At 36.6% G+C, this 18900-nt stretch overlaps 1 protein-coding gene across 1 annotated transcript in view; it reads right to left on the reverse strand.

Annotated features, from left to right (window-relative positions):
• The window catches only part of ankrd28b (ankyrin repeat domain 28b), a 34322-nt gene that overhangs the window by 12945 nt on the left and 2477 nt on the right, over positions 1–18900 (reverse strand). Inside the window, exons 2-12 of the mRNA XM_048152196.1 lie at positions 13835–13918; positions 13627–13705; positions 13405–13475; positions 10575–10775; positions 10341–10428; positions 10086–10228; positions 4277–4489; positions 4076–4154; positions 3877–3991; positions 3590–3672; positions 3422–3485 (exon numbers count right to left, since the gene is read on the reverse strand). Of these exons, the coding sequence (XP_048008153.1) occupies positions 3422–3485; positions 3590–3672; positions 3877–3991; positions 4076–4154; positions 4277–4489; positions 10086–10228; positions 10341–10428; positions 10575–10775; positions 13405–13475; positions 13627–13705; positions 13835–13918 (1220 nt within the window). The remainder of the gene's footprint in view (positions 1–3421; positions 3486–3589; positions 3673–3876; positions 3992–4075; positions 4155–4276; positions 4490–10085; positions 10229–10340; positions 10429–10574; positions 10776–13404; positions 13476–13626; positions 13706–13834; positions 13919–18900) is intronic.

Consider the following 18900-nt stretch of genomic DNA (forward strand, 5'->3'; position numbering starts at 1 on the left):
AGCTCGGAAAAATCCCATTGACTTTCATTGACGGAATGTTCAAATGAGCCAAGACTGTTCAAACTCCAACTGTCAAAATTAATATTCAAACTACGGAAGCCCATTAGACTCAAGTGCCATTCTATGTACTATTTCTAATCCACTGAAACTCATTGAAACTCAAACTCAATCAATCAATCTATCAATCTATCTATCAAACTAAATCTATCAAACTAAAATCTAAATCTATCAATCAAACTAAATCTAGCAACACCCTATCAACCACCCCGAGTACCCTAGCAACTGCATAGCAACACCCTATCAACCACCCCAAGTACCCTATCAACCGCATAGCAACACCTTAGCGACCACCCCGAGTACCCTAGCAACCGCATAGCAACACTATAGCGACCACCCTTGAGCACCCTAGCAACCACATAGCAACGACCCCGAGTACCCTAGCAACCACATAGCAACACCATAGCGACCACCCCGAGTACCTTAGCAACCGCATAGCAACACCATAGTGACAACCCTGAGTACCTTAGCAACTGCATAGCAACACCCTAGCGACCACTCCGAGTACCTTAGCAACCGCATAGCAACACCCTAGCAACCACCCAGAATACCTCAGCAACCATCCCGAGTACCCTAGCAACCGCATAGCAACACCTTAGCAACCACACAGCACCCTAGTACCCTATCAAAATTACTAAACTAAAACTGAAACTTTCAAACTGAAAACTTTTAAAACTGCTTCAAACATTCTGGACCGGCTTTTTCAAGCCAACTTAAAGTTTGTCTCGACAAATTTTTTATCTAGTTTAACAATTTGAACTGCTGTCATACAGAGTTGACGCAGCGAACAGAGCAGCGCTTTTGGTTCTACATCAGAACGCCGGCTCATTATTGGCTGGCTCCTGTGTCAGCATCACACATATGCGTCATGCTGCTCACATGAAAAGCATCGGCCAATACAGGGGCGGCGTTCGAATGTAACTGTGTATGACAAGTTAAATTTGTTAAAGTCGTTATTTTTGTTTTGCTTTTGAGCACACACAGTATTCTCGTCGCTTCATAACATTAAGGTTGAACCACTGTAGTCACATGGACTATTTTAAGGATGTCTTTAATACCTTTATGGACCTCAAAAGTTGCAATGACGTTGCTACCTATGTGTGGTTCAGAAACCCTTGGATTTTATCAAAAATATCTTAATTTGTGTTCCGAAGATGAACAAAGGTCTTACAGGTTTGGGATGACATTAGAGTGAGAACTTAATGACAGAATTTGGGTGAAATAACCCTTTAAATGGGTTGCACTAGGTTGGTTAATCACAACAACAAAAATCACAATAAAGAGAAATTTTAGTCTAGTTTATATCATTTTCAAGAAATGTTTCAATTTAATGCCAATGATTTAATGCTTTAAATTTAAATGTGTGGTGTAGCCTTCATTAAAATTAATTTTATTTATATTTTAATAATATTTATATTTTAATTTATAATTTATTTATATTTTAATAATAATTCGCTTGCACCTTGTGTGTGTACAAATTTTTATTATTTTCAAAAAATGTAAAAATTCATGAATGCACTTCAAAATACTTATATTTTATACAAATATCAAAAATAAGTAATTGCGAGAGACGCAGGTACAACAGCCAAACACGTCCGTCAAGTGCATTTTTACATAGAACAACAATTGAAAAGCAGCACAATGCAAAAATCTTTCAAGACCTACTACTGTGTTTGAGATGTAATGTTTGCATGATGGTGACAGGCCAAAAAGTGCTGTTATTGTCTTTGTTTGTACAAAACATTATTAAAATTATTATCCATGTGGAGACATTTCTCCACAACAGGGAATTTGAGGACACTCCTCCCCCCTCACACACAAACACGCTGCATTTACACTTCATTAATCAATCACATTGGCTTTACAGCAGGTTGTGCTTGCTGTAGATCACTTCTGGATTTACCAGTGGTCATAGTGCTACATTGTACAGCTGGAAAAAAAAGAAGTAAACTAGGCATGTTTAACAAGATTACATCTGTAATATGAATTTAGATCCTTTTCCTATTTAGCACCTAAACTCTGGAACAATCTTCCTAGCATTGTTCGGGAAGCAGACACACTCTGTCAGTTTAAATCTAGACTAAAAACACATCTCTTTGCTCTTGCATACACATAACACATTATCAATACATTAACATTTTTCAAATCCGTTAAAGGATTGTTACGCTGCAATAATTAGGTCGGCCGGAACCGAGAACATTTCCTAGAACACTAGATATACCTGTACATCAGAATAAGAATGGCATCTACGCTAATATCTGTCTCTCTGCTTATCCTGAGGTTTTCCGGGTGCTGGATCCAGGCCGTATCCAGATCAGATGGAGAACCTGTGTCTGGACCTGACTACAACGTAGCCCAGGAGACAATGGGCCTACAGATCCAGTTCTGGCTGCATCTATAATTCCGATTTTTAATCCCCGTATCCGCTTACATATATTTATATATAATCTATTTTTAATCTCTATAATAAATATGTATAATTCAGATTTTGATCTCCATATCCATTTACATATATTATATATATCTTCCAAGGGGTTTTTTCCCTCCTAGGACTTTTTTCCCAGTGTTAGCACGCTGGGTTTTTCTCCTAGGGGGGTTTTTCCACCCCTGGGAGTCAGCCGACATTGGCTTAATGTAGCACCATCTTGTATATGTTACATATTACCACGCTTGTTTGTACAGCTTATTTTTAACCACTTCCCTTTTTTCTGTGCTTCTAATATGTAAAGCTGCTTTGAAACAATTACCAATTGTAAAAGCGCTATATAAATAAATTTGACTTGACTTGACTTGATGAATGAGTATGAATGAGTAATTTTTACTTTTAAGTTGCATTTGTTTGGTTCTTTTTCAACCTCAAATAATTATCTTATTTTTTATTAATAAGAGGTTTGCACAAACTGTGCAAAAATTAAACTTTGCTGAAATTAAATGTCTCGCACTGGAAGTGTTCTGTTAACTTGCTAAACTATAATTACTAAAACTAAAACTAAATATACAAAAACCAAATAGAAATGTGTTTACAAAATAAAAACTACAAAACCATTAATGAAACTAACTAAAACTAAACTGAAATTTATACGAAATTTGAAAACGATATAATAAAAAATAATAATAATTTTAACCTTGCCTTGGTACACAGTCATGAGGGTCTGAAAGGGTCTTCTCTGTGATATTATTTTATGATTTAAGTTTGTTTTTCTCCATGTTAGTCGCACAACATGACAAAGATTTTAAAATATTACTTTGTGTTATAAATATTTTTTGTTCAATTTTTTTTTTAGTAACAATAAAAAATTATGCCCAACTAATTTTTAAAAAAATTGCATCATGTCATTGAGTATAAAATCAAAAAGAAACCCACCCGCCAGCGGCAGCAGCATGTAAACAGGTCCTTCCGAAGTCATCAGGGGTGTCTATATCAAAGCCTGGAAGACAGAGACCCATTCAGTTTATCTTTATATGGAAAAGAGCAGACTAGCAGACTATTAAAAAAACAATTATTTTGTAATCCGTGCACTGACTATCTTACCAGATGACAGCAGCTTACGGCAGCAGTCTGAGAAGCCGCTGAGAGCAGCCAAATGCAGTGGAAACATGCCATGAACTCCCCTCCTAAATGAAAAAGAGCCAATGTTACAATTAGACAGTAAGGAGCATCTCACTGTGTATGCATGTGGGATCAATTACAACATTCTTGGGTTTTCAAAGAAGGTATAATGAATTCCTGTCTACATCTATGTCAACAGTTAGTGCACAAACAAAACCAAAGCTGTTATGTTCAGTAATTAAAAAGCGCATGAGAATGTGAATTCGTACTTGGCTGTGTCAGCTCCATTGGTGATCAGTGTGTTGATGAGAAGCTCGTGTCCGTATCGAGCTGCGATGTGCAGAGGAGTGTTCCCGTTCTTATCTTCACAGTCTATCTCAGCACCTACACGTACACGAAACAGACAAACAAGACGCAGTCAGATACTGCAGGTTTCAATAATGAACACTGAAAAATATCAAGACTCACCATTTTGAATAATCGCCTGAGATCTTGAGAACCTCCCGTGGATTGCGGTCATATGTAGAGGGGTCTTACCGTCCTTACTCTGTACAAGGAAAAAACAATGATGAATAACCAATCAAACCTGTTTCGATTTTCGATATTAATCTGATCAAATTCAGTGGTGATTTTTGTTTCATACATGTGAAGCTCTAATAGAGGCCCTACCTTGATATTGACATCCGCTCCATTGCCCACGAGCAGCTCAAGGCAGAGCGCTCCGTGCCGTGAGGCGGCAGTGAAGTGCAGGGGTGCGAAGCCCTTCTCATTAACCTGGTTCACGTTTGCGCCACACTCAATCAGCTCGTTCACCACCACATCCTGACCATTGTAGCATGCCACATGCAGCGGAGTGTTCCCATACGCATTTGGCTCATTCATCTGAAAGCAGGTTCACAGTTCAAATTTTCAGATACACAACATTCACACTAGGGCTGTAACAAACGATTATTTTGATAATCGATTAATCTATTGATTGTTTTTTCTGGTTAATATATTAATTATTAATCTGATTAGTCGATTATTCCTTTAGTTAACATACCAATAATAACTTTAACATTAGATTTTGAATGTTTCATTAAAACATTCTCATAAAAATAAAGTGCCAAGAACGAAAAGGCATCAATCAGTAATGCAAATCTCCATGATGGCTGCATGTATTTGCTTACAGTTGTGAGTCTTGAAACATTTTGTTCATTCAGCAGATTAAGGTATCTGCTTGTATTTGGGTTGTGCCAATACACAGACATATCACCGATGGCTGATGCCTCTGAAGATATCTAGAGTATCAGTCTATCAGTCTAGTATCAGAGTTAGCTATCAGTCTTTAGGTCGAAACACAGCACAAATAAGTCTTCTGTGAAAATTAAAAGCTGCTTCAAACACCAAATTAAAAAAAAAAACTTGTTTAACAAGAATATTTATTCTTCTAATTTTTTCACTGTCATTAGTGTATGGTTCAGTTGTTTTTTTAATCTCCCATAGAAAGCAATGAAATTACCACAATTAAAAGGTCCAGCTAAGTAGTAAAGACATCGTTAAAATAGTCCATGTGACTACAGTGGTTCAACCTTAATGCCATTAAGTGATGAGAATACCTTTTCAGGACCTTGAATGTGGTCATTTCATTGCTTTCTATGAGGGATAAAAAAAATAAATAATCAAAAATAAATTTGTGTTCTAAAGATGAACGAATGTCTTGGTTTGGAACCACATGATGGTGAGTAATTATTGACAAAAATTTCATTTTTGGGTGAACTAACCCTTTAACCTGACTATGCTTAAAGGGATAGTTAACCCAAAAATGAAAATGTTTATCTGCTTACCCCCAGCGCATCCAAGATGTAGGTGACTTTGTTTCTTCAGTAGAACACAAATGATGATTTTTAACTCCAACCATTGCCATCTGTCAGTCTTATAATGCATGTCAATGGGAACTTCGTCTATAAGGGTAAAAAAAAAACGTGCACAGACAAATTCAAATTAAACCCTGCGGCTCGTGACGACACATTGATGTCCTAAGACACGAAACGTTCAGTTTGTGAGAGAAACCGAACAGTATTTATATCATTTTTTACCTCTAAAACACCACTATGTCCGACTGCCCTCCACATGAGGTCTGATCGCGCTCTGACAACGGCAGTGATGTCTCGCACTCATTGAAGCAAAGCACAAGACATCACTTCCGTCATCTGAACGCGTTTCACTAACCTCACTAACCAGATGCTGAACGCAGTTGGACATAGTGGTGTTTTAGAGGTAAAAATGATATAAATACTGTTTGGTTTCTCGCACAAACCAATCGTTTCATGTCTTAGGACATCAATGTGTTGTCACGAGCCACAGGGTTTAATTTGGATTTGTCTGTGCATGTTTTTTTTACTCTTATAGATGGAATTCCTATTGACGCATTATACGGCTCACAGACGGCAACGGTTGGAGTTAAAAATCATCATTTGTGTTCTACTTTAGAAACAAAGTCACCTACATCTTGAATGCCCTGGGGATAAGAAGATAAACATCAAATTTTCATTTTTTCCCTTTAAGCCAACAATGCATGTTGTCATGTTGACCGGTTTTCCTTTTTCAGAGTAGTCATAAACACCTTAAGCATAACCCATTTCTCCCGGCATGTAACTTTAACTTTCGTTCTTTGGGCTCATTGAAGTACACCTATGTGATAGGCTATATCTGACAGGAAAGCGTCCTAACTGTGGATTTAAGTGCATCCAGACAGAGCGAGCTTTTCGCGGTAACTAGGAAGGTGTAAATATATAGCAAACTCCGACTCTTTCTTGACACAAGAAATTATAAAAATGTGTTCTCATCTCATGCAGAAATACAGTCAAAATGCTGCATCTGTAACAGCATGAAAGGATAATATGTGTCCGTAAATTTCCTGCTTACAAGTTAGAATACTCTTTAGTTTTTAATGCTTTATTATTTACATCACAACAGACATAATAAATGGAATACTCAGACACAAATGGGTCTATGTTCTTACCTCACTACCAGGAAATAACCTGATTTATTAATAAACACTCCATCTTTGCTCACAAAATGAGAGATAAACAATCTCAATTTCCATGATTATAATATGAAGTAAATAGTTAAATGAGTAAAGAAAAGTAAAGACCCCCCGACACGATAATATTGAGTATCGCCGATCGCAGAGGCTGACGTAAACACGATATGAAAATTAAACATATCACCCAACACTAGCTTGATTACATATCTACATGAACGAACAGCTGAAGTCAAAACCACATTCTAACTTAGGTAACCATAGCAACAGTATCAATGATGCCAATGTCCATAACACCAATTAAAGGGCACCTATTATGCCCCTTTTTACAAGATGTAATATTGGTCTTGGGTGTCCCCAGAATGTATTTGTGAAGTTTCAGCACAAAATACCCCACAGTTAATTTATTATAACCATTTGAAAATGTCATTTTTGGGGCCTGTTTTAAAAAGAGCTGTTTTGGTGTGTACCACCTTAAATATGAATGAGCTGCATATCCCCGCCCTGCCTTTGGATGAGGGCGTAACTTGCATACCTATGGCAATAAACAGAGGGTAGAAGCAGAATGGCTGAGAGTGAAAGACCCGCTGTTTTGTATGGCATTCAGCCGTACATGTTTGAACCGGAATCAGACCCAGATGATGAAGAGACTCCGGCAGAAGAAACAATTGAGAATGGAGCAGGACGTCTCTGAATGGTTATTTGATACATTTATTTACTTATAGAGTTTTAATCGCGTCCCCTTTGCAATTATGGATGTGTAACACACACACACACTGTGATAACGTTCGCGCAATTTTTTGAAACTACAAACACAAATACTGTGATAACGTTTGCTAAGTAAACATACACAGTTTTTAATACAATATCTTTAAAAAATATATATATACATGTGGATACACACTATACAAACAAGGTTTAAATTATATACACAGACATTCTACGACGACGACAACTACTTTAGACGCATTTGTTATTGAATTGGCTGACATCGACTGAACCTGCTTTGAATTGACCCTCGTTCTCAAAACAGTAAGTCAAAAAATGATTCGCGCAAACATAAACGTATTTTGGAATTTTGAGTGCCGCCTTTCCTTCGTAAATAAAATCCATCCACTGCGTTTTCAGTGGCTCTGATGTCGGAAGTAAGTGAAAACTACTATGTTCATTATTACATCCCACAACAGAACACTTTCTTAGGAGACATTACCGGCTGTCGTTGAAACAATGGAGGATGGGTCTATGCCAAAACCAGATTGCCAATCAAACCGCGTGGGTGGGGCTTAGCGCAATTCTACGTCACAGTGAGAGCAATCTTAGAACAGGGCGTTCTGAGACAGTGCTTATGAATTATTGAGATTGTAAAAAAAACACTGGGTGGATTTTTCTCATTCTAGGGTGGTTTTGCTCACACACTGCCAACACACATTTATGGTCAAACACCATGTAAAAGTGAATTTTGCATAATAGGTGCCCTTTAAGACATGAGTTCATCCTTTAGATATTTTAAATGTTTTGTAATGAAGTGTAGAGAGTATGCTTGAGCCGTATCCTAAGATCCACAGGAGCTGCAGTGGATGCAAAGTCTTGTTTTGTGTGAACATACAGCGAGACGCGTTGGCGCAAATCAACGTCATCCATTACGCCAATGCATCATTATAGCCCTTCACACTGCACAGGCTTCAGAAGAGTTTAATTGCAAAGCTACCTAATAGAATATGCGACTGAATGAGATTGAACATAGGTGTGCAACCAATTTAAACATTGTGGTGTGACCCAATTAGCTATTCAAGTTTTTTAAATGCACAGCAGTCTACCTTCTTAGTGCCTTTAAAGTGGTTCTCTGCATGAAAAGGTTAGCATGATGCTTAGACCAAACCACCCTTAAGAGTACAAATGAAAGCAAACCACATTGTGCATTTTATTATGGTCTTGGCCACTTTTGACTGGACAAATAAAAATCAAAAATAAAATAAAATTGCACACTGACAAAATAATTTATAAAACTGTAAAAGAAATGATTCACAGAGGGGTAGTTTAAAGGGGTCAATGACTGAACGCCAATGGGCAGGGCCTATGGTGCGATAATGTATAACTATTATTTTATATCTTGCTCTAGAGGCAGGCATATGCAATTTATTTGCCTGTGTGACGTCACAGATAATGCTAAACGAGCCATTTTTGGTGCTTGATTACGTTTGTCTCTAATATGCACAAGTAACAAAACAAGGATTGACAGTGAAATTAGTGACATGACACACTCTTTCTGAAAATGTATGTCCTTTACGGCTTAACCATGTTTTAGTGGTCGGCTAATGCATTAGGAATAAGAAGTCAAATGCTTTAATACTTTGACACATGGTCATCATTTAGCTAATATGCATTTATATCATAGTTACTGTGAACTGTATGTAAAAGTAGCGTTACCTAGTCTTTGAGGAAAATATGATTCCCAGTCCACAGACTTTCCAGACCGAGTACATTTCGACACGGTATTTACTTCCTTATTAGTCTTTTTTACAATTGATTTATTTGTGAAAATACTAGGATCACAAAGCCAAGAACTATCTAAAGTATAAATCCTTTTATTTTACAGGGTTTTTTTTGTAGTTTCAAGTTAAATTATTTTTAACATATTAAATGTTTTAAAATTATTTTTAATTGGAGTGAATGTACATTTTTGTGCTGTCAATTGATTAAATTTAAATAATTGCACATTTGTCTGTAATTAATTGTGATTAATCGCACCTGACGTTAAAGTTTTTTAATATATATTTTTAAATTGTAATAATTTTACAGTTAATCTCCAGATTAATGTAGAAATAACAAAGACAGTACATTTTAAATATTTGATCTAACAGAAATATACAGAAATTTAAGAAAGTTATCAAATACTTCACAGTCTTCACTGCATAAATTAAATATTAAATATAGATTAATCATTATTAAGGCTACAAAAGTTATTCAGTCTTTTGTTCTTTGATTAACATTAATGATAGATATCAAAGCAGCAGGTTTATTAGGCTGCTGTCACTTTAAGATCTGATGTACAAGATGCGGATCTGACACTCATCCAATGTCCTTACTCTTTACGGTCATTTAAGACTGTGCTTACGAGGATCCTTGACAGTGTGGCCATTTTGGTATACTTTTGTGTGTTTTTGTCCATTCAAGTGTGAAAGAGAACTGAATGCGGCACGAATTGAAGCAGCTTTCTGATATAAATTTAAATTTGAAAATATTATATTTAATTGCAGCATTTTTCTATAAATAAATCTAAATAGTGTTATAAATATCCACCATCGGCCACCCTTCCTCAACCACTACTGTGTTGCTTGTTTTTAATAATGGCAGCAAAATCATTGCAGATACATTGTACATATTCAATATTATCCAGTCCTAGTAAACATTTATTTTAAGACAATATGATTTTTGTTAAAGGTTAACACTCACATCCACTCCCAAATCCAGCAGATATTTCACTACACTGATCATCCCGCTGGACGCTGCAGCGTGGAGGGGTGTGTAAGCTTTCTTATCCTTACACGTCACCTCAGCGCCGTGAGACACCAGCAGTTTTACCACTTCCATGTGACCTGAGATAGAAAAAAAAAAAATGTAGAGTTGAGGATTTAAATGAGTTTTGAATTTAAAGATCCCACATATGGTTGTGTAAGAGACTACAAAACAAATATTGCTCTGTCTCACCCATGTATGCCGCCCAGTGGATTGCCCTTCTGTCCTTCTTATCAAACGCATTTATATTAGCTCCCCTGGATAGCAGTAACCGCACCATCTGACAAAAGAAAAACATGCATACTTTACACAGGGAGAACATTAATTATTAAACAATACATCTGAAGCGTGTACCTCAAAGCATTTTATGAATTCTGAACCATAATTTCATCAAACCCACACATATGCAAATGCTTCTTCACTGACCTCTAGGTGGCCACTGAAGGCAGCGTGGTGCAGAGCTGTTCGTCCAGCCCGATCGGATACATTAACGTTGCTAAGCAGTGGCACCAAGGCCTCAGCGCAGCGAACCGCCTTGTTAGCAGCGGCCACATGTAGAGGGGTCTGCCAGTTCTTATCTCGAGCATTTACATCAGCAGAGTGCTTCAACAAAACCTGCACTGCCTCCTGCAAAACACAAGGTCACACGAAATGGCAGATCAATAATCTGAAACATTACTCTTTTTTTGCCTTAATTTGTGAATCCGTGAATCAGTAAATTACTTTTACAATTCCAACTGAGTCACAATTTGTCAATTTACACGCATGAGTTCAAGTCAAAAATACTGGTGTTTTTGCACTGCAAAAATAAAAACATTAATATATAAAAAAAAAAAACACAGACTGGACATGTCAAAATAAATCTTTTTGTATATTTTTCAATATTTAGTGCTTGACGTTTCAGATATCTTACAGCAGTGTTTACCTCACTTATATATAGAAGCTTGTTTCCGCCACTGAATAAAAAAAAAAATAAAGGTAATTGTGACTTTTTATCTCAAAATTCTGAGTTTTCTTCTCACAATTGCAGTATATAATGTCAGAATTGCGAGACATAAACTAGCAATTGCGAAAAAAAAGTCCGAATTGTGAGTTTATATCGCGCAATTCTGACATTATAATTAAATTAAAAAATGTAATTAATAAAAATTAATAATTAAATAAAAAAAAGGTAATTGCAACTTTTTCTCTTTCTGACCTTTGTAAACTTTTGTTCAATTGTGGGGAAAAAAGTCAGAATTCTGAGATAAGTCGCAATAACCTTTTTTGTTTTTTATTCAGTGGAGGAAACAAGCTTCCATACTTATATCTTTGTTCTACTGTTTTTATTTATTTATTGGTTGCAAATTTTTTTTTTCCCTCAAATGTAGGCTACATTTTATTGTTTTTAATTTAATTTGTAAATGTTTATATAATATTTCACTTTTTTAAATATTTTTTTTTTAGTTTCAAAATAGATTCAGAATAGTTTTAACTGTGATGTCAATTTTTCCATTTTAATTTGAAAGTTTTTGTAATTTTGTTTGTAAAGTTTTTTTCTTAAATGTCTACATAGTTTTTATTTTTTATTTCAGCTTTAGTTTTAATTATTTTCATATATCAAGTTAAACTAAATGAAAATGAGATGTTACCTTGGCAGCTAGCTGAAATAAACTAAGTTTAAGGTTTTTTTTTAAATATTTTATTTCACAACTTAAAGTGCCTCTATTATGGATTTTTGAAAATGACCTTTCATATAGTGTGTAACATGGCTCTAAGTGAATGAAAACATCCTGCAAAATTTTTAAATCTGAAAGTGCACCATATATAAAATTATTGTCTCGCAAGAGTAAGAGTCAATTAAACAAACTTTATTTATGCTGCGCTTTAATTATTACAGTAGTATGGAGCTCTATCTGTATTGTAATAGGATGTTAAGATGCTAGTCCGCATTAACTAGTTGAAGTATTCTCTCAGTAAACAGCAAACACCCATTGTAATGTCAAACAATGATATAGACATTTTTTACTTGGTTAATAGACTACTTCAGACGTTTCATTGTCAGACTCGGGCTCGAATTGATACGGTAAAATCGATGCAATCTTTTTTTGTCCATACATTGTATACAATGTCTTGCGAATTGATAGCTGTCATTCAGTTATAGCAATAGGGGCGCGGTGCGCGCAGTAGCCCAATCACAAAGGATTGGGCCATCTGACCAATCAGAGCAGTGTAGGCTCACGGAAAGGAGGGGTTTAGAGAGACTGCTTCTAACAAATCATTTACAAACTGAGGTGAAATTAAATGTATATTATGAGAAAACAAGTGTTTTTTGACCTTGCATGCATGTAAACCTGTTGTAGGAGACTCCCAAAACAATATTAGGAACCTTAAAGGGAAAATAGGGGCACTTTAAAGGTCCCATTCTTCGTGATCCCATGTTTCAAACTTTAGTTAGTGTGTAATGTTGTTGTTAGAGTATAAATAAAATCTGTAAAATTTTAAAGCTCAAAGTTCAATGCCAAGCGAGATATTTTATTTAACAGAAGTCGCCTACATCGAACGGCCAGTTTGGACTACATCCCTCTACTTCCTTCTTTAATGACGTCACTAAAACAGTTTTTTGACTAACCTCCACCCACAGGAATACACAAGAGTTGCGTTTGTAGAGTGTGTTTGTCGCCATGTCGTCGAAACGCTGTTATTTTCATCCCGCAGTCCAATCACCGGGTCTGATTCCGGCTCAAATTGATAGGGTAAAATTAAAGACACGTTTACAATAACACTGAGCGCGTGCATCTCCATGTTATGGTAAGAGGCGTGACCTTTCCGGGCAAGGAGCGCTAAGCTGCTGTCGAATCACAACACAGGAACCGCTGACACAATCAGAACTCGTTACGTATTTCTGAAGGAGGGACTTCATAGAACAAGGAAGTCATCAGCCCGTTTTTATGACAGTGGAAACAGCGGTATACAGATAAGTAAATTATGTGAAAAATACTGTGTTTTTTTACACGTGAAACATGAACACATGTTATATTGCACACTATAAACACAATCAAAGCTTCAAAAAACCACGAAAAACGGGACCTTTAAATTTAATTCGAACAACAATTTTTTTTTTTTTTAGTTTTAGTTTCAGTTAACTAATAACCCTGGTGTTCACTACTGAAATTTTAGTATTGTGACAATCCTACTCTTCAGAAAGTAGAGTTTAGGCAAAACCTACAGGATACAAGTGTGTAAAGGTTGTCGTAAGGCTCTGTGATTGTAGTACCTCACTGCAGGATGCCACTGCGCGGTGAAGGGGAGTCAGCCATTTGTTGTCTTTGGCATTCACCCTCGCCCCTACATCACAATCACAACATCAAGAGATTCATGAATAACAGTATAACAATACATCAAAGCCACAACTGAAAACACCTGGAATCAAAGGGAGAAGATATTAGATGCTTCAGAGAATTTATTTCATCATGATGAATATTTCAGGTGCATTTACCCGATAAAATTAAGAGCTCTATAATCTCAGCATCTCCTAGGTAAGCAGCTGCGTGCAGTGGTGTCCTTTTCTCATTGTCCTCAAAGAAACAAAGACAATTCTTAATCACAACTGAGTCAATTGGAAAAAAAATGTGGTGGTTCAATTAAAAAAAAAAAAAAAAAAAAAATCTGACCATGACAATTTTTTAAACAGGTTAAAATCTTACTTGTACATTCACATCCTCTTTCTTGAAAATGAGAGAGCGTACTTCATCCGGATCAACATTGAAAATAGCTTTTAGCAGGGCAGGCTGAAAGACAGAGACCGAGAAAAATCAAGTCATACAACTGACAGCGAGAAACATGGCCAAGTCTGAATTGTGACATTTTATCTGTGTCCTGAGGGGTGAACTCAAATGCAGAGTCTGAGATTATGTTTGCAATAACTGAGTAAGCATGGTTGCATCTCTTCCCCAAAGAATTCCGACAGCAAACCGAAGCAACAACACCTTGAGGTAGTGTTGTCATGAGACTGCATGTGTATTGCTTATGTAAGTGCATCCTCAAGGGCCAGAGTGATTCTAAATAAAAGCAGCCTCTGCATCTTCGCCTCGTCTTTTTGAGCTGCAGTGTAAATTGACACTAATGGGTGTCAATTTTCTTTCCCCTTTAAAATCGATGATTTTAAAGAAAACAGGCTTTCATTCTAGTTGACAAACATTCAAGCTTTAAAGGATAGATTATAATAGCATCAAACGTTGCCTAACTAATTAATATTTCCTCATAGAATTTCACAATTTGGAGCTTGTCCCTATGCGGACTTAAAGGGATAGTTCACCCAAAAATGAAAATTATGTCATTAACGACTCCCCCTCATGTCGTTCCAAACCCGTAAGACCTCCGTTCATCTTCGGAACACAGTTTAAGATATTTTAGATTTAGTCCGAGAGCTTTCTGTCCCTCCATTGAAAGTGTATGTACGGTAGACTGTCCATGTCCAGAAAGGTAATAAAAACATCATCAAAGTAGTCCATGTGACATCAGTGGGTCAGTTTGAAGTTTTTGAAGCATCTAAAATACATTTTGGTCCAAAAATAACAAAAACTATGACTTTATTCAGCATTGTATTCTCTTCAGGGTCTGTTGTATATCCGCTTTCACTCCACAGTGACGCTGCTTCTTTCCTGTTTTACGGCAGTTGGCATCCAGCTTATTGGTGCATTACTTCCCCCTTCTGCTCCAGACAGTGACGCTGATGACGTGTTATGTAGTGCGCCCGAGCTTCGTTTACAGTCTGAGGGAGACGCACGCTGTATTCAAGCTATTCTACATTGTTTGTATTTTGGTATTGCTATATTTTTTAAAATGGTGCGTAGGTGTGCATGTCGCGGATGTCCTAATTGCGTCACTGTCCAAAATGGACCAAAATGTATTTTAGATGCTTCAAAAACTTCTAACTAACCCACTGATGTCACATGGACTACTTTGATGATGTTTTTATTACCTTTCTGGACATGGACAGTATACCGTACATACATTTTCAATGGAGGGACAGAAAGCTCTCGGACTAAATCTAAAATATCTTAAACTGTGTTCCGAAGATTAATGAAGGTCTTACGGGTTTGGAACGACATGAGGGTGAGTCATTAGTGACATAATTTTCATTTTTGGGTGAACTAATCCTTTAACATTGCCATTATAATAAATATCTAAAGAAAAATGTTGTTGTTTTTTTTAAATTGTGTAATATTTGATTAAGTATGATTTTAAGTTTTTTGGAAAGAAGAATTTCCCCTATTTGTAAGATGAAAATTTGTAATTTAATTATAACAAAGAATTACTGTACCCAAAAATGTTGTCTTCTCTATAGCTTGCCTCAATGCCTCCTAATCTAGTTGGCTAATAAACCTGGCATTTTATATTCCGATTATTGTGAGCTCTTTTACAAGTCACTTTTGTTCTTCTTTTGAAAGTTGCTTTCAACAAAAGCGTCTGCTAAATGCAAAATGTAAATTTGGTTGACAAACCTCAGTAATATAAGAACACATCTCTGCCAGAACCACAGAATGACACATTGAAAACCAGAAATGTAATTCATTTTACTACTTTTAAATCATGACATGAGAGTAGCTCTACTCTATTAGGTGTCAAGAACAAACAGTCAGCATCTAAAAATTGCATTAATAACTTCAAAAACTGAGAATTGCCATCACACACACAATATATTTAAAATCCTTGAAGGTTAAAAACTTGAAGGTTAATCAAAACCATGATCAGATCCTTATTCCAAAAAATATGGTACAATTTAACATGGATAAAACAGTTTGAAGAAGCTAATTTTTCAAGATTAAGCAGTCAAGCATCCACCGTATTGGGAAAAAACACCCTAATATTAGTTAAATGAGGTTAAACACCAGCAGTGAATCCCAACCAGTTAGGAACCTCAAAAAGATACATTAAAAAAAGGCTGATGCAAAATATGATGGTCCCTATCAGCATCACCAGATCTACACTGAGAGTAAATCAGTCGTACATACGTACAAATTTCAAGAGGTGACTAAAAAATGACTAAGTAGCCAATGTCCAGTAAATTGTACAATTACAGTTGCCTGTAATTGATTTAGAAGCAAAAAAATATATGTTTAGCACAGATATAATTTCATTGCCTGCTGAGCTTCGGAGCGTTATGAATCAGCGTGTCAAATTAGTGGTTCAGAGCACCAAAATCACGTGATTTCAGCGGTTTGACACTCGATCCGAATCATGATTCATAATGCTCCAAAGCTTACTGAAGCAGTGTTTTGAAATCGGCCATCACTATACAAGTTGTTATTTATTTTTTTGGGGGCACCAAAAATATTCTAGTCACTTTATAATATTAATATTGAACCACCGTACTCACATGAACTGATTTAAATATGTTTTTAGTATATTAATGGATCTTGAGAGAGGAAATGTCATTGCTGGCTATGCAGGCTTCACTGAGTCATCGAATTTCAACAAAAATATCTTAATTTGTTTTCCGAAGATGAACGAAGGTCTTACGGGTGTGGAATGGCATGAGGGTGAGTAATAAATGACATTATTTTAATTTTTGGGTGAACTAACCCTTTAATTTATACAGTGAAGACTATGCAGTGCTATTTTGCATTTGATTACTTTATTCAATTTCTGTACCTTATCTATATACTGTTCGATGCACCCGAAAAGCTGTTTATTTAATTGGCTTCTTTTCTATTGTGTTCATTTGTGCTATTGCTTGTAGTTTGATTATTTGACCCTATTTTATTACAGACTGTTTATTTGACTTTAGTGTTTGAAATGTTTATTTGTTCTTGCATTCCATGTAAAAAGTCTGGCGAATAAAATAAATTTACCAGCCAATAGTGACTCAAGCTTCAGTTTGTCCATAGAGGGTTGAGCGTGAACAGAGCAGATGGTGCAGACAAGGCAAATCTGCTCCAAACCAGCAAGACTGTTGATGCTGGACACAACTGTTCCTCCTAGCAGCGAAGCTTGCATTACTGGTTTATAAAAGGACACTGATGTCTAATTTTGAGTTTATCAATAAATATTTATCCAGCTTTAACAAACAACAAAAAAAAAAAATGTCAGTGCCAACCAACAGGTGACGGAGGAGCCAAATGCGCTGTGAAAGGGATGACACCACGAGCCCTTCCCCCATCCTCTGCAAAGACTCATCTCCTCCACATATTCATCTCCATCTCTGCCACACAGTCCATGTACACTGTAAAGTTTCTGGGAATGTGGGAGTGAGTCCCCCTAAATTATCCTTCCATGCATGTATGGAACACGACTCACTCAACAGTGATGATTGACATCATGGTAACCATAGCAACGCTCTATCGTCTCACATGTTTAGTATCCGTTACTTTGACCAAAGTAATATTACAGCGACAAAAGACTCATTATGTTCAACAATTTTAACTTAAGCACAGTCGGCAGGGGCTTCTTCACAGAGCGCGCTCTTGCAGTGTGTTGCCATGTCTACTACTTCTAAGCATTTTTGGACTTATTTAAACTCGGCTCATAAAACTAAAAGGGTTTATGGAGTTATTGAAGTGAGAAGGTGCAGGTCATGATATTTTGGTATTATTTTCAGCATAAAGCAGTTCGATTTATTTCCTTTTTATGGGCTTGTTCTTGTTCGCTGTTTTTCTAGTAAGATCTGGCAACACAACACAAGGCTCGTACTGCTTTCCCTGTGATTTCTTGCACTGTACATACAGAAGAGAGAAACATTTCTGATGCATGTTAAAATACGTCCTCAACAACTAGTTGATCAGTTCAGTTCACACGGTGTAGAATTTTTGTAAATGCAGTTTTCACTAACTGCATTTTCCAGGAGTTAATCTGGTTGTAGAATGCAGTTGTCAGTCATTCCCGTAAATTACTGTACTGTGTGTGTACAGAATGGGACTAAGCACTAAAAGGAGAACTGACAACCAAATATAGCTGCAGTGTGTACGTGGCCATAAGTATTCCATACTCTTTTATCATCACTTTCAAAAAAAAAAAAAAAAAAAAAGGAGTTCAGAACAATGCACGTATCTTCCGCATCTCTCACAGTGCAGGCTTGCTGTGACTCATGGGAAGTATGTGCACTATGCCTGAGTTACAGGAAGTGTTCAGCCACACATTCTTGAGAGTTGTGAAATGGGACACAGAAAATCCTGATAACAGCAAAGTGTTAATTTGCCTCGGGTTTCACACCATGCACAACTTTTGAGAATAACAGCATTGGCGAGGCGTTCAAATTAACATTAACGTGTTCTTTATATTAGCAATATACAGGTTGAGCATCTCAATATGTAGAGTTCATTTTCCCCTATCTTCACTGACTCATCTAAATCCAGTTAGTCTCAGTTCAGGTTGTCACTGGAAGGACAGGCTCACACTGAGAGTCGTGAGAACATAACAAGCAAGCACTTGTGCTTGAAGAAAGCTTCGTTTGAAAAGCCTCCTTTAGTGGCCCTAAGCTGAGACAAGGCTCTATTTGTCACATGTGGCCTGCGCTCTACTGCATGCATACGGGGTTTTAAACTTCTATTCAAGCACTGCGATCGTGTTCTGTCTCCTTTAACGAGCTCCTCTAGTTAATGCTATCACCATGGAGATGAGCTCTTCGGTATCTCCACATCCTCTCTAAATGGAGAAACACATGTACAAACACTAACAAATCAATACTGAAATCTCCTTTCGTTCCTGGAGGTCAACTGGGACTAATAATGCCAAGGTCATTGGTTCGACTCCAAGAGAACACCTGGAATTC

Source organism: Megalobrama amblycephala, linkage group LG13 (genome assembly GCF_018812025.1).
Source record: "Megalobrama amblycephala isolate DHTTF-2021 linkage group LG13, ASM1881202v1, whole genome shotgun sequence".
Lineage (NCBI taxonomy): Eukaryota > Metazoa > Chordata > Actinopteri > Cypriniformes > Xenocyprididae > Megalobrama > Megalobrama amblycephala.